General features: G+C 41.9%; 1 protein-coding gene across 1 annotated transcript in view; it reads right to left on the bottom strand.

Annotated features, from left to right (window-relative positions):
• The window catches only part of chn2 (chimerin 2), a 219,558-nt gene that overhangs the window by 11,685 nt on the left and 189,052 nt on the right, over positions 1–18,821 (bottom strand). The window contains exon 9 of the mRNA XM_052016707.1: positions 3,261–3,434. Within this exon, the coding sequence (XP_051872667.1) occupies positions 3,261–3,434 (174 nt within the window). The remainder of the gene's footprint in view (positions 1–3,260; positions 3,435–18,821) is intronic.

Below are 18,821 nucleotides of genomic sequence, written 5' to 3'. Positions count from 1 at the left end.
ACCTTGGTACACGCGACAATAATAAATCAATCCTAATTTCAATTAGTGCCCTCACAAGGAATGGTTTTAATTGGGATGAATCATTAGTGAGGTGATAAAACATGCAATTATGACTGGAAAAGACAAAAAGACTATCTAAAGAAAGAGTAGCTCAGAAACAGGAGGGGAAATCTAAAACAGACTAAGATGAGGTAGAAATGCCCAGGTGTGCTGGTTGTAGTGGGGTAAATATCATCAGTGAACTGCAGGCACAAATAATCACCTGGAGTTCTGCTGCAATGGCATTCACAAAGATCTGGCCCATAAATGAAGGATTGGCCATTTAATATTGAAATGCATTTTGGAAAATATTAATATAATTAACAGTTTTTTTTGGAAAAATCGGGAAGAAAATGAGATGCTGGTTTGTCTTGACTGAACGTGCTGTTAGAGCAGAGGGAGTGATTATGTGTAGAGAGTCCAGAGATGGAATCTATTTGGTTAAAGTTAAGGAACAAGAGAGGAGATATTATGCAGTTATGTGAAAGTATTCAACTGAAGGAATAAGCAATGCCCATGAACAAATTGAGAATTAAAGCAGCACATTTGGTGCAGAGGAGACCATTCCCGTGAAGTCTCATTCATGAGCATCCAGAGTCAGTGTTACTTGGATGACTAAAGTCAGCTTAAAATGCAGTGCATGATGGTTAAGGGTAAACATTGAACTCATAATTCACTAAAAAAACCATGCAGATGTCAACAATCACAAGGAGAACTGAAGGAAAGCAGTAGGGGACAACACAAGTGAATGGAAATCCATAACATAAAAAGGAAACAGAATTATTTGTAAGTACACGAATATTATGAATAGTCAAAGTGTAGGAGTCAATAGAGATAATGCCCCCAACTTCACAGCAAAAGAGGAGGAAATAGGGAGGAATTACATAGGATAAAAATATGTAGAGGCTCAGTGCTGGTCTATGCAGGGTGCACACTAGGGCAATGGCAGAAATTGTGCAAGCTCTGGCCACAACTTTCTTGGATAACAGAGTTGTGCCAGAAGACTGAAGGAGTGTGAATGTAACACCTTATTCAGAAGAAAGGGTGAGGGAGAAACTTGTCCATTTCAGTCCAATCCTCTCGATGTTAGTGACAGACAAAACTCTCAGAGAGAAACTAATCAGGATAAAGTTGCATGGAAAATATGTATGATGATCAAACTCTTTGAAGAAACAACAGCATAATGCTGCAGCTGTTGTGAATATGGATATTCAGAAAGTATTGATACAATTATCACATGACAGATTTAAACACATTTAATATCAAACAGATTAAAAGGAGCAGAAACAAATTTAATACAAAATAGATTAAAGCAGAATTTGTCTTTAGACTGGAAGAGTGTAGTTTTCTCTCCCACAGTCAGGGTTAGGACATGCAAACAAAAATTGGATCAGGAGTAGGCCATTCAATCCTTTAATCATTCAACGAGATCATGGCTGATCTTCCAACTTTTCTTACCCAACCCCATATTCCCTGATTCCTATAATGCCGAGAAATCTGTTGATCTCGGTTTTGAATACAATCAATGACTGAGCCTCCTGCAGAGATTCACTACTGAGTGAAGGAAGTACAAATTGAATAAGGGTACGGGAACAGAGAGATCTTTTGTGTATGTACACAGGTGGAAGGACAATTTGATAAGGCTACAAAAACAAAAAGCATATCGGATTCATTGTACTTGAAGAATACAAATGTGGGGGTGTGTTGCTAGATGCTTATCGAGAGCAGGGTAGGTTTCAGCTGAAGCACTGTGCACCTCCCCTTATTAAAGATGCCAAGTCTTCAGAACCACTGAAGAGGAAAGTTACACGCATGGAAGGAAGGAAGGAAACAATTTTGTGGAAAGACAGGAGAAGAGGAAGTTTCTTTTTTAACAGAGCCCAGAAGTTTAATGGAAAGTCTGAAAGAGGAGCAGAGAAATTAAAGGGCACTTTTGACTGAGTTCATCAAAATCTTGGTAAAATTTATCATGGAATCATGCAGCATGAAAACTGGACATTTAGCTCAACTTGTCCAACCCGAACAGTAGGCACGCTTCTGTATTAGCCCCATTGTCCAGCACTTGGTCCATAGACCCCTATGTCTAAATAATTCAAGTGCTCATTTAGACACTTCTTAAATGCTGGCAGGGACCCAGCTTCAACCTCTCTCTCAGACAGTGCACTGCAGGTACTTACCACTCTCAGAGCAGAGAAGGTCTTCCTAATATCCCCTCTGAATCTTTTCGCCCTCATCATAAATGTGCGTCCTCTAGTTTTATCCGCCTCTAATATGGGGAAAAGCTTCCTCCAGTCCTCTACCTACACCTCTCAGAGTTATATAGCACAGAACAAAGCTCCTGCGGTCCAACTCGTCGACGTCAACCAAGATGTCCATCTGAGCGAGTCCCATTTGCCTGCATTTGGCCCATATCCCTCTAAACCTTTTCTATCCATTCACCTGTCTAAATATCTTTTAGACATTGTAACTGTACCCATTACTACACCGTCCTCTGGCAGCTCGTTCCATATACCCACCATCCTTTGTGTGAAAAAGTTGCCCCTCAATTCCCTTTCAAATCTTTCCCCTCTCACCTTAAATCTATGCCCTCTGGTTTTGGACTCCCCTACCCTAGGTAAAATACTGTGACTACCCACCTAATCTACACTCCTCACAATTCTATACATCTTTATCATGCCCCTCCACACCACCACCACTCCAGGGAGAACTAACCTCTCCGGTCTCTCCTCATAACCGAACTGCTCCATCCCAGGCAACATCCTGGGTGGGAGAGAGGGTGGGAGAGAGAGGAGGGTGCTGTTGGCTGAAAGAGGGCAGTGAAGGGTCATTAGTTTTCACTGAAGAGGAAGAGTGGGAACAGAGGAGAGGGGGATCAAACAATGATGGACAATAAACGAGTCTTCACCACACAGAAGTATGAATAACCATAAGTCTAAATCAAGACAAGTTTTTCACTGTACCTCGGTACAAGTGACAATAATAAACCAATTCCAATGATAAAGAGAGAGAAATGTTTCTATTAGTAGAGGGAGTAAGGGCAGAGGACAGATTTACATGACCAAAAGAATTTCACCCTATATGTGTTGAAGTGCATCAGGACTATTTTTCTGGAGAATGCAAACCAGCTATAGCGAAATACACCTACTCCCAGTGGGTGCAGCATAAACAAACAAACGTTAAATCAAAATGATGTTTTACAACTTTACAAAGAGTGTCCAAACCTCGTGCTTCAATCTCCCGAATGCACATGTCCACCACCATTGGTCTCTGTGTATTGTGTGCTTTTACCAGTGTTGTCAGGTCACAGCTGTACACCTTCTTGATTCTCTTGAGGTCAGGCTGACAGTCATTGGGTACAAATTTTGAACACTGCTTATGTACATTCAAACCGCAATCTGAAACAAAAATAAATGCAGGTATAATTGCATGGAATTTTATCATGAGACCCAGAAACACTTAACAAATTAGCAACTTAGCACATCAGCAAATTAAGATATATAGATATTTATTTATTAGTCACATGGACAACGAAACACAGTGACATGCATCTTTTTGTGTTACTGAGAATGTGCTGGGGGCAGCTCACAAGTATCGCCACTCTTCCGGTGCCAACATAACATGCCCACAGCTCCTAACCCGCACTTCTTTGGAATGTGGGAGGAAACCGGAGCACCTGGAGGAAACCCACGCAGACACGGGGAGAACGTACAAGTTCCTTACAGACAGCGGCAGGAATTGAACCCGGGCTGCTGACGCTGTAATAGAGTTACACTAACCGCTACACTACCGTGCCGCACATCAAAACAATTTTGTGTAAAATGCTTTCAACTTCTAAATAAATTTCAGAAAGAAGGAAATAGAGCAAATGTCTGACACTCAAAACTTTGGGAGGACTAGACTGGCAGACTATTGGAAGTTATTTCTATTGATAATGATTTTCAAATCACCCTTTTCCCCCCACAAAGTTGTAGCACAGTATGAGAATAAAATTTCCAGTAATCCAGGAGAGTGGAAAGGGAGCTTGGGAACCGAGTCCCCGTAAGTGGACGCAATGCAAGAAGCTGCAGAAGGTAGTGGACTCTGCCCAATACATTACGGGCATATCCCTCCCCACCATCAGTAGTATCAAGGAGGCAACATCTATCATCAAAGATCCCCACCATCCAGGCCAGGCCATGCCATCTTCTCACAGCTACCACTGGGCAGGAGGTACAGAAGCCTGAAGTCCCACACCACCAGGTTCAAGAACAGCGATTTCTCTTCAACATTTGGTCCTTGAACCAACCAGCGAAACCCTAATCACTACAGTTTAGCAACCCTATGATCACTTTGCACTAAAATGGACTCTTTTTTTTTCTGTTCTTTCTTATAAAAATTGTGTATAATTTGTTTAACTTCTGTTTTTCTTGTGAATGCTGCTTATATGATGGCATGCACCTGTGATGCTGCTGCAAGTAAGTTTTTCATTGCACCTGTGCACACATGGACTTGTACATATGGCAATAAACTCTACTTTGGGTTGACTTTGAAGGGAGCGCCAGAGCAGAGGCCCCAGTGGAAAGAGAATGCGGCAAATGTTACCTGGTGAGCCAGATGCTGAACCATCAGGATTTCCAGTCAGACATCGGAGTTCAACTGTATTGGAAACTATTTACGATTCATGTTTTTCATAACTACTTTTCATATTTTCTGACAATGTAGTAGGAGGCCATTTGGCCCATCAAGACTAACATGACTCTCAGAGCAATCCCATGAAGCTCTTTCACCCCCACTCATTTTTCTACAACCCATTCTCATTCACTTACCCCACAAACGACCACTAATTTTTCTGCCACTCACCTGCACCAAGGGCAATTTACAGAGGCCAAAATCATCTACCAGCATGTCTTTGAGAAGAATTGGGAGAAAATTGGAGACCTGGAGGAAACCACCTGGTCACAGGGAGAACAAACTCCAGCCTGACTGTGCTTGAGGTCAGAATTGAACCTCGGTTTTTGGAGCTCTGAGGCAACAGTACTAACTGCTGCACCACTGTGTTTGCTACGGAAACAGATCAGCTTTGCATGTCTAGCTGGAAAATAAGAGTTAAATTTAGATAAAAGGAAGGTGCACTACAGGGGAGAAAGGCGAGATCAATTTATTTTCACGATTTAAAATTGTGTTTCAAGCAATTATTTCTTATAGTTTAGGATGAGTATTACAGTTTTTAAACAAAAAACTACCGACCAATCAGCAGGCCTTTATTCTAACTTTGTTATAATACATGTGGAATGTAATCCAGCACACTTTAAAGACAATACTAAACTCAGTGTAAAAAGGATTATAATAGATAGATAGGTTGAGACTTATGCCACATTTTAATACAATATTATTTTTGTTAAGAGAAAGAATCTCCTGTGCAGTTCATATCTTCATGAATCAGCAGCAAAAGTGAAGCATTCCGAATGTACAAGGGGAATGAAAAAGTATTCTGGAGTTTAAATTGTGTTTTGTTTCTAACCAGTGATGTATGACACATTAACCTAGAAATGTTAACTTTTTTTTGGCTCCTAATAGAAACAATTGTGGGCATTCCTCAATTTTCAAGTTTCACTAGTTTGTACAATAAAATTTCCATTTCAGACAAGTTTCACTTGGCATGAAAAGCAGTTCTGCGGGCAGTCTGATAGAATACTCCTTGTGAAAAATACAAATGGCATCCAATGAAAATAGGGATACATAACTGCTTAAACAGACAATTATGAGAAATTCAAACACTTCTCCTCGTACATGAATTTTACCAAACCTTGGAAAACTAGGTTTGAAACTTTAACACATGGAGAATGAAAAGGAATGGAAATTCAAATCAATCATATGTTATGAGCTCCATGCATGTAATGACAACATGATCACACACATCTGAGGGGCCAGGAAAATAGGATGAAGCCAGAGTTCAGAATCAACAGCAAGGGTTTGCTTCAAACAGAGCTAACAATTCCTAAAATGAGGAAGAGGTAGACAGAAGAGAGGGAATCCAGCAAGAAAGCTACAAATGCAACAGTCATGATGATTGCAGCCTGAATTCTTGCATCATTCTTGGGTCACCTTGCACCTCACTTCATCAATATCGGACTGGATCTCAATAGGCGGGATCATGCCAACCCCAGCAGTTGCACCGTGGTCACTTGCCCACACAAGACGCACAGACAAACTAACATTTTTTGCAGCCATTCAGTTCCCAATCCTCGGCGGTATCACCACCGGGGTGCACGTAACTATTGGGCTCCATGAGGCAAAGTAAGGCACCGCACGATGGACAGACCTGAAGGCAGCTCCTGCTGCCAGTAGGCACCTACATAGTTTCCAAATGTCTCTGATGATCAGTCAGTTGAAACATTTTAAAAATTAAAGCATGTGAAACTGCTGGTAATTGACTAAAAACATTAAAACACATCGAAATGAGGGAAATTAAACAAAACAAAAACTCCCTAAATTCACCTTGCAAATGAAGGTCAGCATTGAACATAGAACATTATAGCACGGTACAGGCCCTTCAGCCCACAATGTTGTGCCGACATTTTATCTTGCTCTAAGATCTATCTAACCCTTCCCTCCCACATAGCTCTCCATTTCTTTATCATTCATGTGGCTGTCTGAGTCTTTTAAATGTCCCTAATGTATCTGCCCCCACCACCTCTGCCGACAGTGCGTTCCACACACCCACCACTCTGTGTGAAAGGTGAATTTAGGGATTTTTTTGTTTAATTTCCCTCGTTTCAATGCATTTTAATGTTTTTAATCAATTAACAGCAGCTTCATGTGCTTTAATTTTTTTTTAAAGTTTTTCAACTTACCTCTGACATCCCCCTTATACCTTCCTCTAATCACCTTAAAATTATGTCCCCTCGCCCTGGGAAAAAGTCTCTGACCGCCCACTCGATCTATGCCTCTTATCATCTTGTACACCTCTATTAAGTCACTTCTCATCCTCCTCCTCTCCAAAGAGAAGAGCCCTAGTTCACTCAACCTATCCTCATGAGACATGCTCTCCAATCCAGGCAGCATCCTGGTAAATCTCCTGAGCAGATCCATTCAAATGGCACAAGATGAGGCAGCTCTGGCTGTGATAAAGCTGAGGAGTCAGAATCAAGGGTATCTAGCCCCTTGGGTCAATAATTAACTGAACATAGAGCCAGAGATCAGGTGTACATGTCTTTGACATCCAGCACGAACCCTACTTTCATTCTGAAGTGCCATGTGCATTGCAGCTGTCCACTGATTCTCTATGGACCTGCTGCCCAGCTTCTGGTGCATTTCAGCACAAATAACATAACATAACCCAGGGTTTCGAGCCACTGGGGTATGGGTGGTAGCATAATTTCAATGGCAGATATTGTGGCAAATGTTTAACTGGATCCCATGCGTCTTAACAAGATGTCTTGGATTTTACGTCATGTCTCTAATATGGTAATGGTCTTAAGATACTTCATAAGTGCAAAGTGTTATATTTGGGAAGTCAAACCAGGGTAGGATTTATACAGTGAACCGTAGCACCCTGGGGAGTGTTGTGGAATAGAGGGACCTTGGAGTACAAGTATATGGTTCGCTGAAAGTGGCATCACAGGTAGGGTGGTGAAGGCAGGCTGGCCTCCATCAGTCAGGGCGTCGAGTATAGGAGTTTGGACATTATGTCACTGTTGTACAAGATGTTGGTGAGACCACACTTGGGAGTATTGTGCACAGCTGTGGTCGTCCTGTGATAGGAAAGACATCATTAAACTGGAAAGAGTACAGAGAAGATTCACCGGGATGCTGCCAGGACCTGAGCTATAGGGAGAGGTTGAGCAGGCTAGGACTTTATTCCTTGGAACATAGGAGACTGAGGGGTGAAATTATTGAAGTGTATAAAATCATGAGGTGTATAGATAGGGTGAAAACACAGAGTCTTTTTCCCAGGGAAGGGGAATTTAAAACTTGAGGGCATAGGTTTAAGGTGAGAGGTGAAAGGCTTAACAAGGGACCTTCGGGGCAACTTCTTCACACAGGGGGTGGTGCGTATGTGGAACGAGCTGCCAGAGGAAGTGGTTGAGGCAGGTACAGTAACAGAATTTAAAAGACATTTGGATAAGTACATGGATAGGAAAGGTTTAGAGGGATATGGGCCAAACGCGGGCAAATGGGACTACCCTGTGGGCATCCTGTTTGGCTCGGACGGGTTAGACAGGAGGGCCTGTTCCTGTGCTGTACAACTCTATGACTATTTAATCTGGCAAAAGATATGTAAGTTATTCCTGGGTTGTGCCACCTCCTCTGTTTACCCCCTTCCTACAATTAAAATTTGATACAATGCTACATGTAGATGAAGAGGTAGATTTTAAACAATATCTTGAAAGGGAAGTGGGGCTGAGGGAGAGAACTCACGAGGTTACAACATCAGCAACTGAAAGGAAGGCCAACTATGCTTGAGCAATTATATTTGGGGACGATCAAGAGGCCGGGATTAAAGGAGTGCAGATACATTGGAAGTCTGAAGAAATGAAAGATGATGTAACAGTGGGCAAAGCTATGGAAAGGTCTCCAGAAAGGGTGAAAATTTTAAAATCAAGGCATTGCTTGAACATGGCACCTCATCAAGCAGTGTTGATAAGGCAAGTTAAGATAAGTTGAGTGGAGCAAGTTGAGATAAAGGTGGCAGAGTTTTGGATCAGGGCAAACTTATTGAGTGTGGAAGATGGGTGTCTGGCTAGAAATGCATTGTAATCGTCAGGTTATTGGACAACCCAGTGGTGGAGGTAACAGAACTGCTACCTCACAGCACCAGGGACTCGGGTTCAATCCTGACCTCTGGTGCTGTTTGTGTAGAGTTGTACTTTCTCCATGAATGCATGGTTTCTCCCGGGTGCTTTGGTTTCCTCTTATATGCCAAAGATGTGTTGGTCACTGTACATCACCCCAATGTGGAAGTGGTGGATACGGTGGGGGGGGGGGGGGGGGGGGGGGGGGGTGGAAAGGAGTTGTTGGGAATGTGAGGAGAATGGGTTGTAGAGGAAACTAATGGGAGAATGAAATTGCTCTGTAGAGCCAGCACAGACTCGATGGGTTAAAGGTAGACTCTTATGTCATAATGAAATACGAGAAGAGGTAACAAACTTATGGGTTATTCTTCAGCAGCAGATGAGGCGAACTGGGAGGCAGTCTTTGTACAAATTATTAAAAATATTTTTGTACAGTATCTGGCATTCAAATAATATTAGAATCTTTAGACAGCTGTAATAATTTAATAACATTAATACTCAATGGTTTGCTGATGAATAACTTCATCTTCCTGCATCCATTTAAAAACCCTACCTATATTTCTACTCTGCAATACCTGACTTGATCTTATACTTGTTTTAGTAACCACTTAACATTCTGCATTCCTTCTTATTATGGGTTCCAGCCATGCAGGTCCACCATGCTAAGAATAAACAACCAAGCCACTGGATGGTTTTGTGCTTAGCTTTTTAGAAAAGTTTCTAGGCCTATGCTGAAAAGCTCAAAATTCCCCATCTATTATTTCGTGTCCAATTAACAGAATGTTCTTTCCCAGTTGTTCTTGTAACTTCTGTACCATTATATTTCTCTTTTCAATTCTATAATGTGGCAACATCCCAATACCTCTCGCACCAAATAAATGAAAACTAACTTAGCATTTTGCAGCTGCTGCTGACAATAGCTATAAATTGTGGAAATCCAAAATAAAAGGATTATCTTTCAACTTAATCTAATCGTAAAAAAACGTATGTTCTGATCATAGTTCTGCACAATTGTTGATTATTTAGCAACAGAGTGGTGATCTCACAGGTTACTGAATATTACAATTCCAGTGCCCCTAAAACAATGAACTGAGAAATGTTTTTGTGTTCCGCCTCCATCCCTGAAACAGAATTTATTTGTTAACATCTCATATGCAGATGAACAAATTAGCAATTCTGGTCCTCTAGTTTAAAAAAATATCTTCCATCTGGTTTTCATTTCTCTAATGGTACATTTTAACAACTGTGTTCCACTTCAGTTCTGATGAAAAGTCATCAACCTGAAACGATTACCCAGTTTCCTCCTCCACAAGGACAGCTTGACTTACTGACCATTTTGAGTTTTTATTTCATTCTGTGACGTTTCCCTTGCTCTTTCCATGCACCCTCACCTCACCAGACTTGAGTGACATTCCTCTGCTACACAGTAGAACACAGTAATGCAACAGTGCGTTGTTGGTTTTGATTGTGGCTCCTTTCACATCGTTATACTTCCCCATTTCAAATGCTATTGATGTAGATTTTAGGACTACTCCCCATATTGTCTTTACTGTCCAAATATAATCCAAATAAAAACTTGTTTGACCTGTTGTAATCAAGCACTGATTTAGACAGTATCATAATATGAATATCCCATTTCATGTTTTCTAAAATCCTAGACAAGATTTTTGGTAAAATGAAATCCATTTCTAAGATGATAAATAGTTTTCTTCAAGGCTATTGAAATATGTCTTTCAGAATAAGATGGAAAAAGCCAGCACCATTACTGTCCACATCCTTTAAATTACTGTTCAGAGGACGTTTTTGGACCCTGAAATTGAGAGAACTAATCTCCTCAAATTGAGCTTACAAAGCCATCTTTCAAACTCTATCAGTTTAATTTGCCAATTTTAAATGCTTGTGTGTGCCTCAATGTAAATTATAGGTAGTTCCTGTAAACTAAATGTTAATTGCATTTCCAGTGCCAATGTCTGGTCACGTTGGAGCTGACAAATCTTTGGAAAACTATTAATTGGGACTGGGTGAAGTTTCCTTCTGATTGCGTTCCGTGAATCCTACTGAACATAGAACAGTACAGAACAATACAGTCCCTTAGGCCCACAACGTTGTGTTGACCTTTACACCTCGTTTAAGACTATCTAACCCCTTCCTCCCACATATCCCTCTATTTTAAATTCCCCCCTATGCCTATCTATTAATCTCTTGAATTTGACCAATGTACCTGCCTCCACCACCACCCCAGGCAGCGCATTCCATGCCCCATCCACACTCTGGGTAAAAAAACCTTCCTCTGATATCTCCCTTGAACTTTCCACCCATTACTTCAAAGCCATGCCCTCTTGTATTGAACATCGCTGCCCTGGGAAATATTGTGGGCCGAAGGGCCTGTATTGTGCTGTACTGTTCTGTGGTTCTATGGAAAGAGGGGTCTACTGAAGTCCACTTTTGCAGAATACATCCTCATTTCAATCTAAGAAAATACAAGTAACATTTTAAACTATTAAGTTTAGCAGAAAATTTATTTTGAAAAAGGAACTGAAATGAAGTGCTGAAAATAGAGATTCATAGAGTAACACAGCATGGTAATAGGCCTTACAGTCCAACATGTCCATGCTGACCAAGATGCCCATCGATGCTAATCCTATTTGCCCACATTTGGTCCATATCCTTCTAAACCTTTCCTATCGATGTATCTGACAAAATCTTTTTTTTTAAAAACATTTTAATTGTATCTGCCTCTCCCACCTCCTCTGGCAGCTCTTTCCATATACCCACCACCCTCTGTGGGGAAAACTTGCCCCTTAGATCCAGATATATATTTTGATTAAACAATCTTAAGTTTAATTTCTGTTAAATCAGAAGTACAAGCTAACATGGTCCTACAATTCCAATGACAATAGTGAATTATATCCTACACATTTACAATTCACATCCAGCATAAGGAACAGGATTTAAATTTGGGCCCACAGATTAAGAAACCTTCCAAATCTTTTCCAGCATCAATTTTCAAAGCATTACAATTAATTCCTCCATTATGAGGGGCATAGATAAGGTGAACAAGCAGTATCTTTTCCCCATTATTGAGCGATCCAATACCAGAGGGCATGCATTTAAGGTGAGGGGCGGTAGGTTCAGAGGAGACGTGAGGGGTATGTGTTTTTACTCAGAGAGTGGTGGATGCCTGGAATGCGTTGCCTGATAGGGTGATGGAGGCAAATTCATTGGGGGCTTTTAAGAGGGTCTTGGATGGGCACATGAATGAGAGGAAAATAGGGCATTCAGTAGGTAGGGGGGATTAGCTCTGTTGGCACAACATTGTGGGCCAAAGGGCCTGTTCTGTGCTGTAATGCTCTATGTTCTATGTTCAAAACTGCTCGGATTGCATGACTTTTTTTTCCTTCATCCTAAGTCATTTTCAATATACTTTTTTTTAAAGAAAACAAATCCAAGTTTACTCTGGCAAATTCATCAACCATTGTTTTGGTAAATGAATAGTATTACGGTAGTGTAGCGGTTAGTGTAACGCTATTACAGCACCAGTGACCTGGGTTCAATTCCCGCCGCTGTCTGTAAGGAGTTTGTACGTTCTCCCCGTGTCTGCGTGGGTTTCCTCCGGGTGCTCCGGTTTCCTCCCGCATTCCAAAGACATACAGGTTAGGAAGTTGTGGACATGCTATGTTGGCGCCGGAAGCGTGGCGACACTTGCGGGCTGCCCTCAGAACACTCTACGCAAAGGATGCATTTCACTGTGTGTTTTGAAGTATACGTGACTAATAAAGATGTCTTACCTTATATAAGGGAGGAGTGTCGAAGGTGGTCTGGGTCAACAGGCTAAGGGACAGGTCAGTAGAGGAACAGTGGCAGATATTCAAACAGCAGGTCTATAATGTTCAGGAAGAGATTATCCCAATTAAAAAGAGGGATTCCACGAGAAAGTGGATTATCCATGGTTAACAAAGGTGGTAAAGGATAATGTTAAATTGAAAACCAGGGTATATAAAGTGGCAAGGGCTGGTGGTAGACTAGAGGACTGGGAAGGTTTTAGGATCCAGCAGCAGAAGACTAAAAAGCTCATAATAAGGGCAAAATGAATTTTGAGACAAAACTTGCATGTCTTAGAAAAACAAACAGTAAAAGTTCCTGTGGATAGGAAGTGGGCAGCTGAGGTAAATTTGAGAGCTCTAGAGAACGAGGCTAGTGAATTAACAACAGCAAACAAAGAAATGGCAGATACGTTGAATAAATATTTTGCATCAGTCTTTTCCGTGGAAGACATTGCTAATATACCCAAGGTATCAGATGGGCTAATTTCAAACAACATGGTAGAATTCACAAAATATCCCAAAATATTGGAGAAACTCAGGGGGTTAAAGGCAGATAAGTCACCAGGACCCAATGGTATGCTGTATGCTGGGGTTTTAAAGGAAGTGCCAGCAGAGAGAGTGGACCCATTGGTTGAACATTTTCATAACCTGCTAAAGTCCAAGAGGGTACCAGAAGATTAGCAAACAACCAATGTGACTCCCTTGTTCAATAAAGTAGAAGAGCAGAAGGCAGGGAACTAGAGGCCAGTTGTTTTAACAGCTATTATTGGCAAGATGTCATGGTAGTGTAGTGGTTAGCATAACGCTTTACAGCGCCAGCGACCCAGGTTCAATTCCAGCCACTGTCTGTAAGGAGTTTGTACGTTCTCCCCGTGTCCGCGTGGGTTTCCTCCGGGTGCTCCGGTTTCCTCCCACATTCCAAAGATGTACGGGTTAGGAAGTTGTGGGCATGCTATGTTGGTGCCCGAAGTGTGGCGACACTTGCGGGCTGCCCCCAGAACACTCTATGCAAAAGATGCATTTCACTGTGTGTTTTGATGTACATGTGACTAATAAAGAAATCTTATCTTATCTTAAGATGCTCAAGTCAATTATCAAAGGGGAAATTAGCTAATCAGTTAGGAAACTTGAACATAATTAAACCCTAGCCATTATACTGTATGGTTTTAAGAAAGGTAAATCATGTTTGACAAATTTGCTCAAAGTTTTTGAGGATGTAACAGGAAGGGTTGATAGAGGGGAACCTGCAGATTTAGTGTACCTAGATTTCCAAAAGGCATTTTTACAAGGTGACACATGGGAGGCAAGAGCATAAATTTAAAGCCCATGGTATCGGCGGAGGAGTGTTAGAATGGATTGAAAACTGGCTGTCTCATAGAAAAGAGAGTTGGAATAAATGGATCCTTTTCAGACTGGAAGGAGGTAACTACTGGAGTACCGTAGGGATCAGTCCTTAGCCTGCAATTGTTCACTGTTTACATTAATGATCGGTGACACAGAAGTAGGTGAAAGACAAATGGTAAGAACACTGTAATTCTGCAACAGGATATAGGTAGATTGAGTGAGTTGACAGAAGACTGGCAAATGGAGTTCAGTGTCCACATGCCGCCACCATTGAAAGAGCTGTTCTTTCAACCCACCTCCCCTTCCTCCCAACTACCCTTCCTCGCCAACCCACCCCGGGAATGCCTAACTTCCTCTTCCACCCCCACAGTCTCCCACGCCCCACACAAAACCACTCAACAGCAGGTCCACCCGCCACCAACCATCCCGAATCCTCCAATCTGATACACTCCACGCCCCATACTGCTAGTGCCAATCCACCCCACTTTGACATCTCCAATGTGCCACCCTCCATTGTCACACCATTGGTTTAATTGGCCTTGATGCCACTGATCCCCTGAAACGATGAGATGGACTCTTGACCTCACAATCTACCTTGTTATGACCTTCAACCTTATTGTCTACCTGCAATGCGCTTCCCTGTAGCTGTGACACTTTACTCTGTATTCTGTTATTGCTTTTACCCTGTACTACCTCGATGCACTGTGTAATGAATTGCTCTGTACGAACGGCATGCAAGACAAGCTTTTCACTGTACCTCAATACAAGTGACAATAATAAACCAATTTACCAATACCAAAAGGCAGATTATTATATAAATGGAGAGGATCTATAAGTGAGTGAAGTACAGACGGATTCAGGTGTTCTAGTGCATGAATCACAAAAAGCTAGCAGACAGGTCCAACAAGTAGTTAAGAAGGCAAATGGCATTTTGGCCTTCATTAGAAAGGAGTTTAAAAATAGGGAGGTTTTGATGCAATTGTACAGGGTGTTGGTGAGGCCTCACCTGGAGCACTGCTTACAAACCTAAAACAAAATAGTGGCATTGGAGAGGTACAAAGGAAGTTCACCAAGCTAATTCCTGGGATGAGAGGGTTGTCCTATTAAGAGAGACTAAACAGTTTGGGCCTATATTCCTTGGAGCTTAGAAGAATAAAGGGTGACCTCAATCAAACGTAAGATCCGAAGGGGACTCGACAGGGTAGCTTTTGGATGTTTTCACTCGGGGAAGAGTCTTGAACAAGGGGACATAATTACGAGATAAGGGGCTGGTCATTTAAAACTGGAGGTACGTAGAAACTTCTTCTTGCAGAGGTGGTGAACCTTGGGAATTCCCTCCCTGGCAGATGGTGGAAGTTGGATCTTTAGAAGTGGAGGTGGTTAAATATTTGATAGATGGAGGAATAGAGGGCTACAGAGAAATGGCACAGAAGAGGAGTTGAGGCCAGCAGACATCAGCCATCATCATATTAAATGGTGGGGCTGTCCTGCCGGACCTGGTGGCCAACTGCTGCTCCTACGTTCTTGTGTTGTCTCCTGTGCCTTGGTGCGTACCTGTAGGTCGCCCGTATCTTTGAGTTGTAGAGGTGGGCAGGGTAACTGCTGACCCACAGTCTATGAGCTTGGGCCGGGTCTGATCTTCAAATATCCATTTTTCAGAGGGCCAAAGCTTGTGCTGGTGCACTGGAGACATTCCTGATACTGGCGACACAAGAAATTCTGCAGATGCTGGAATCTGGAGGAGCTCAGCAGGTCAGGCAGCATCCATGGAGGGAAATAAACAGTTGACGTTTCAGGCCGAGACCCTTCATCAGGACCGGAAAGGAAGAGGGTAAAAGCCAGAATAAGAAGGTGGGAGGAGGGGGAGGAACACACGCAGGCAGGGGATGGGTGAGTTCAGGTGAGAGGCAAGTGCTGGTGAGGGGGGAAGGTAGTGGGTGGGGGAGGGGGAGATGTAATAAGCCGATCGGTAGAAGAGGCAAAGGGCTGAAGGAGGAGGAATCCGGTAGGAGAGGGCAGTGGACCATGGAATAAAAGATGGGGAGGGGAGGAGAGGAGATGGGCAGGTCACCAAGGCAGGGAAAGGGAGCCACAGGCATAAGGAATAGGAAGAAGGCAGAAGACAGAATAAGAAGATGGGCGAGGAGCAGGAGCACACGCAGGCAGGGGATAGGTGAGTTCAGGTGAGAGGGGCGAGTTAGTGCCATACTCCTGTGACGACTATGTGTATTGTTACTGATCCTGGTCTTTGCTGACGCGGAGGGCAGAAATGGAAAGTCATTCAGACTTTCCAAGGGTCCAGCATGGAGCTTTATCGCCAGGATGCAGGGTTGTATGCTGGGGGCAGGTTGGGAGATGCCCATCCCTCTATGTTTTTCTTGGATGCATCATGCAGTGAAGATCAAATCCAGGTGGACAAGTTCTGCATCGCAAATCTGGAAGGAGATCACGTTTAATACTCCACCCCACCAGTAACGTTCTATCCCTCAACAATCCCAACTCCCTAACTCCACAGAAGTTAGACTTCCCAGTGTGAAATAATGAAACAAAAGCTTTGTTCCAGCGTCTTTCAGCTGCTTCACCCAGGCTAAGAGGAGGAGGGAGGACCTCTCAAATGCAGCATCTAACCATGATAATTCTCCTCCTCATGGGTAGAGCGGTCATTGAGGCACAAACCACGTCACGGGCAGAGGCTGTACTCAATGTTACCTGTCCTACAGAAGCTTTCCTTTATGCATGGAATCAAAAGCAAAACCAACAGGCGAGACATCATGAGATAGAAGTGATTCCTTCAGCAAGATAGTGTGGCAATAAACTCGTCACATTTGGTCAACGTGGACAGAATGAAGCATTGTCCTTATCTGCTGAGGCTTCAACAGGTCTTTCCTGCCACGTGCACTGACCTGGTCAATAGTTCAACAGCTTAAATTGAACCTCATGATTGCAAGTTAGTTAACTTCCACCTGGTTTGAAATCTCCCTACCCCTTGCATGCCGATCTGCTCGTTACATTCTAATGTGCATTATTCCCAGATACTCCAACTATAATAGTGAACATCCAACCCTTGATATTGATCAGCAGGCCAAATCAAATAAGCAGTCAATTGCACCAAACTCTGGGATGTTTTACCAAAACGTACGTCTCCAAGAACTTAATACCATGGTCTTCAATATAGCTGAATTTTGTTAGTGATACTCAGTGTTGTTTGATAATGCAAGTTTGGCACTAGTGACCAAGGATGAATTTCCACCTAAATTATTACTGCACTTACATAAGTTATAGAGAGTAAGACACTCAAGCTGCTTTGTAATGGAAATACTGTTCGGGTTGACATATTACTGAACCAGTTATTCCACACCTCAATTACTTCTGTGTGATACGCCCTCTAATGTAATTTAAGTCAATTATCCTGGACACTCTTCAAGTTATAACCACTGCCAAAACTGTTGAAAAATGTTACCTTTATGCATGCAACTTTATCATCCTTGCTAATATAATCACAGTTTTTGTGAGCATGAATTCCTTACGGCACAACATGGTGGGCTGAAGGGACTGTTTTGTGCTGTATGGTTCTATGGTTCCTGCAGCATTGCTTGCCCTCCGGTAATCTTATCCAGCAGGCATTACTTATTTTTGAGCTTGACAGTAAGCTCTAGCAAGAAAACTTAATGAGGGGAAGAACATAATTGAGCATAATAGTCTTCCCACCCAAAGTTCACAGGTGCATTTTCAAAGGGGCCACTGAATAGCAATTTGGAGAGTGAACTTGTGAGTATTTTTCCTTCCCAGTTTGGATGCACTGAGGCCAAAGGTGTATTTACAACCATTGTAGCAGATGTCAGCACATCCAGGCACTCGAGGTTGAACCAACCTGTGCGACATAGGCTAAGTACTCACAGGCTATTCTGGATTTGTTCCTGTCCTGCATTTGTCAGCTATCAGTTATATCAATACTATCTTCTACTGTATGTAATACTAATAACATGAAGCAGACTTTCTTTTTCTCTACAAATTGTGAATGATGTATTTGTTTTTTTTAAACAAGAGTGGCCCTTTATGGTTGCAGAGAAAACAGTTTATTCATTTTACTTAGGCCTATATTTCCAATGAATAAGGCTAAGATGCAAGAAAATTAAAGACTTTTGTTCTAGCTGTTTAATAATTTACTGGATTATCAAAAGGGAAGAGGGTTTAATCCACATACATCTCTCACCTTCGTTCAGCTAGTTCAGTGGATTTGCATTGATGGTTGTGCAGAAAAAAAAAATCAGCAATTTTATTTGACGTGGACATCAAACTGACCAGCAATAAAGATAACTAGTTATAATGCTACTGGTCACAACAGTTAATACCCTACACCTGGTGAGCATGCTTGCTTTTTTAGCTATAGAAGAGGTTCTCACTTACATCAGCACAAACTGAAATCTATATGCTTACTTCCCTTAATAGTAAATATTTAAAAGCACATCAGTATGGGAAAATAATAATAAATTAAACATTGCCATGGAGTTCTTAAAACTTTGGATAAAAAAAAGATAACACACATGCAAAAGGCCCTGGTTTTGTTTGCTTAAGCACAGCATACAAATAGTGATGTGAACTAGGAAGCTTAAAATACTGTAATTGTTTTTTAATTGTATACCAAGTAATGCCTTTGAACAATTACATTTGCATAAGTAAAGTTCAGTTTACTCAGAAGTACCTCCAATAGCTAATTAAAAATATGCTTTCATGACAATAGCAATTTTTCACCACAGACTTAATATATACTTTAATTAACATTTTATTTAATGATTGTCAAGTACTTTCTTTTTGAATGGGGCTAAAGGAAATGAAAATA

Source organism: Pristis pectinata, chromosome 5, assembly GCF_009764475.1.
Source record: "Pristis pectinata isolate sPriPec2 chromosome 5, sPriPec2.1.pri, whole genome shotgun sequence".
In the NCBI taxonomy this organism is placed as follows: domain Eukaryota; kingdom Metazoa; phylum Chordata; class Chondrichthyes; order Rhinopristiformes; family Pristidae; genus Pristis; species Pristis pectinata.
Note: the sequence above shows the minus strand (reverse complement) of the source record. Positions and strands in the feature narration are given on the sequence as shown.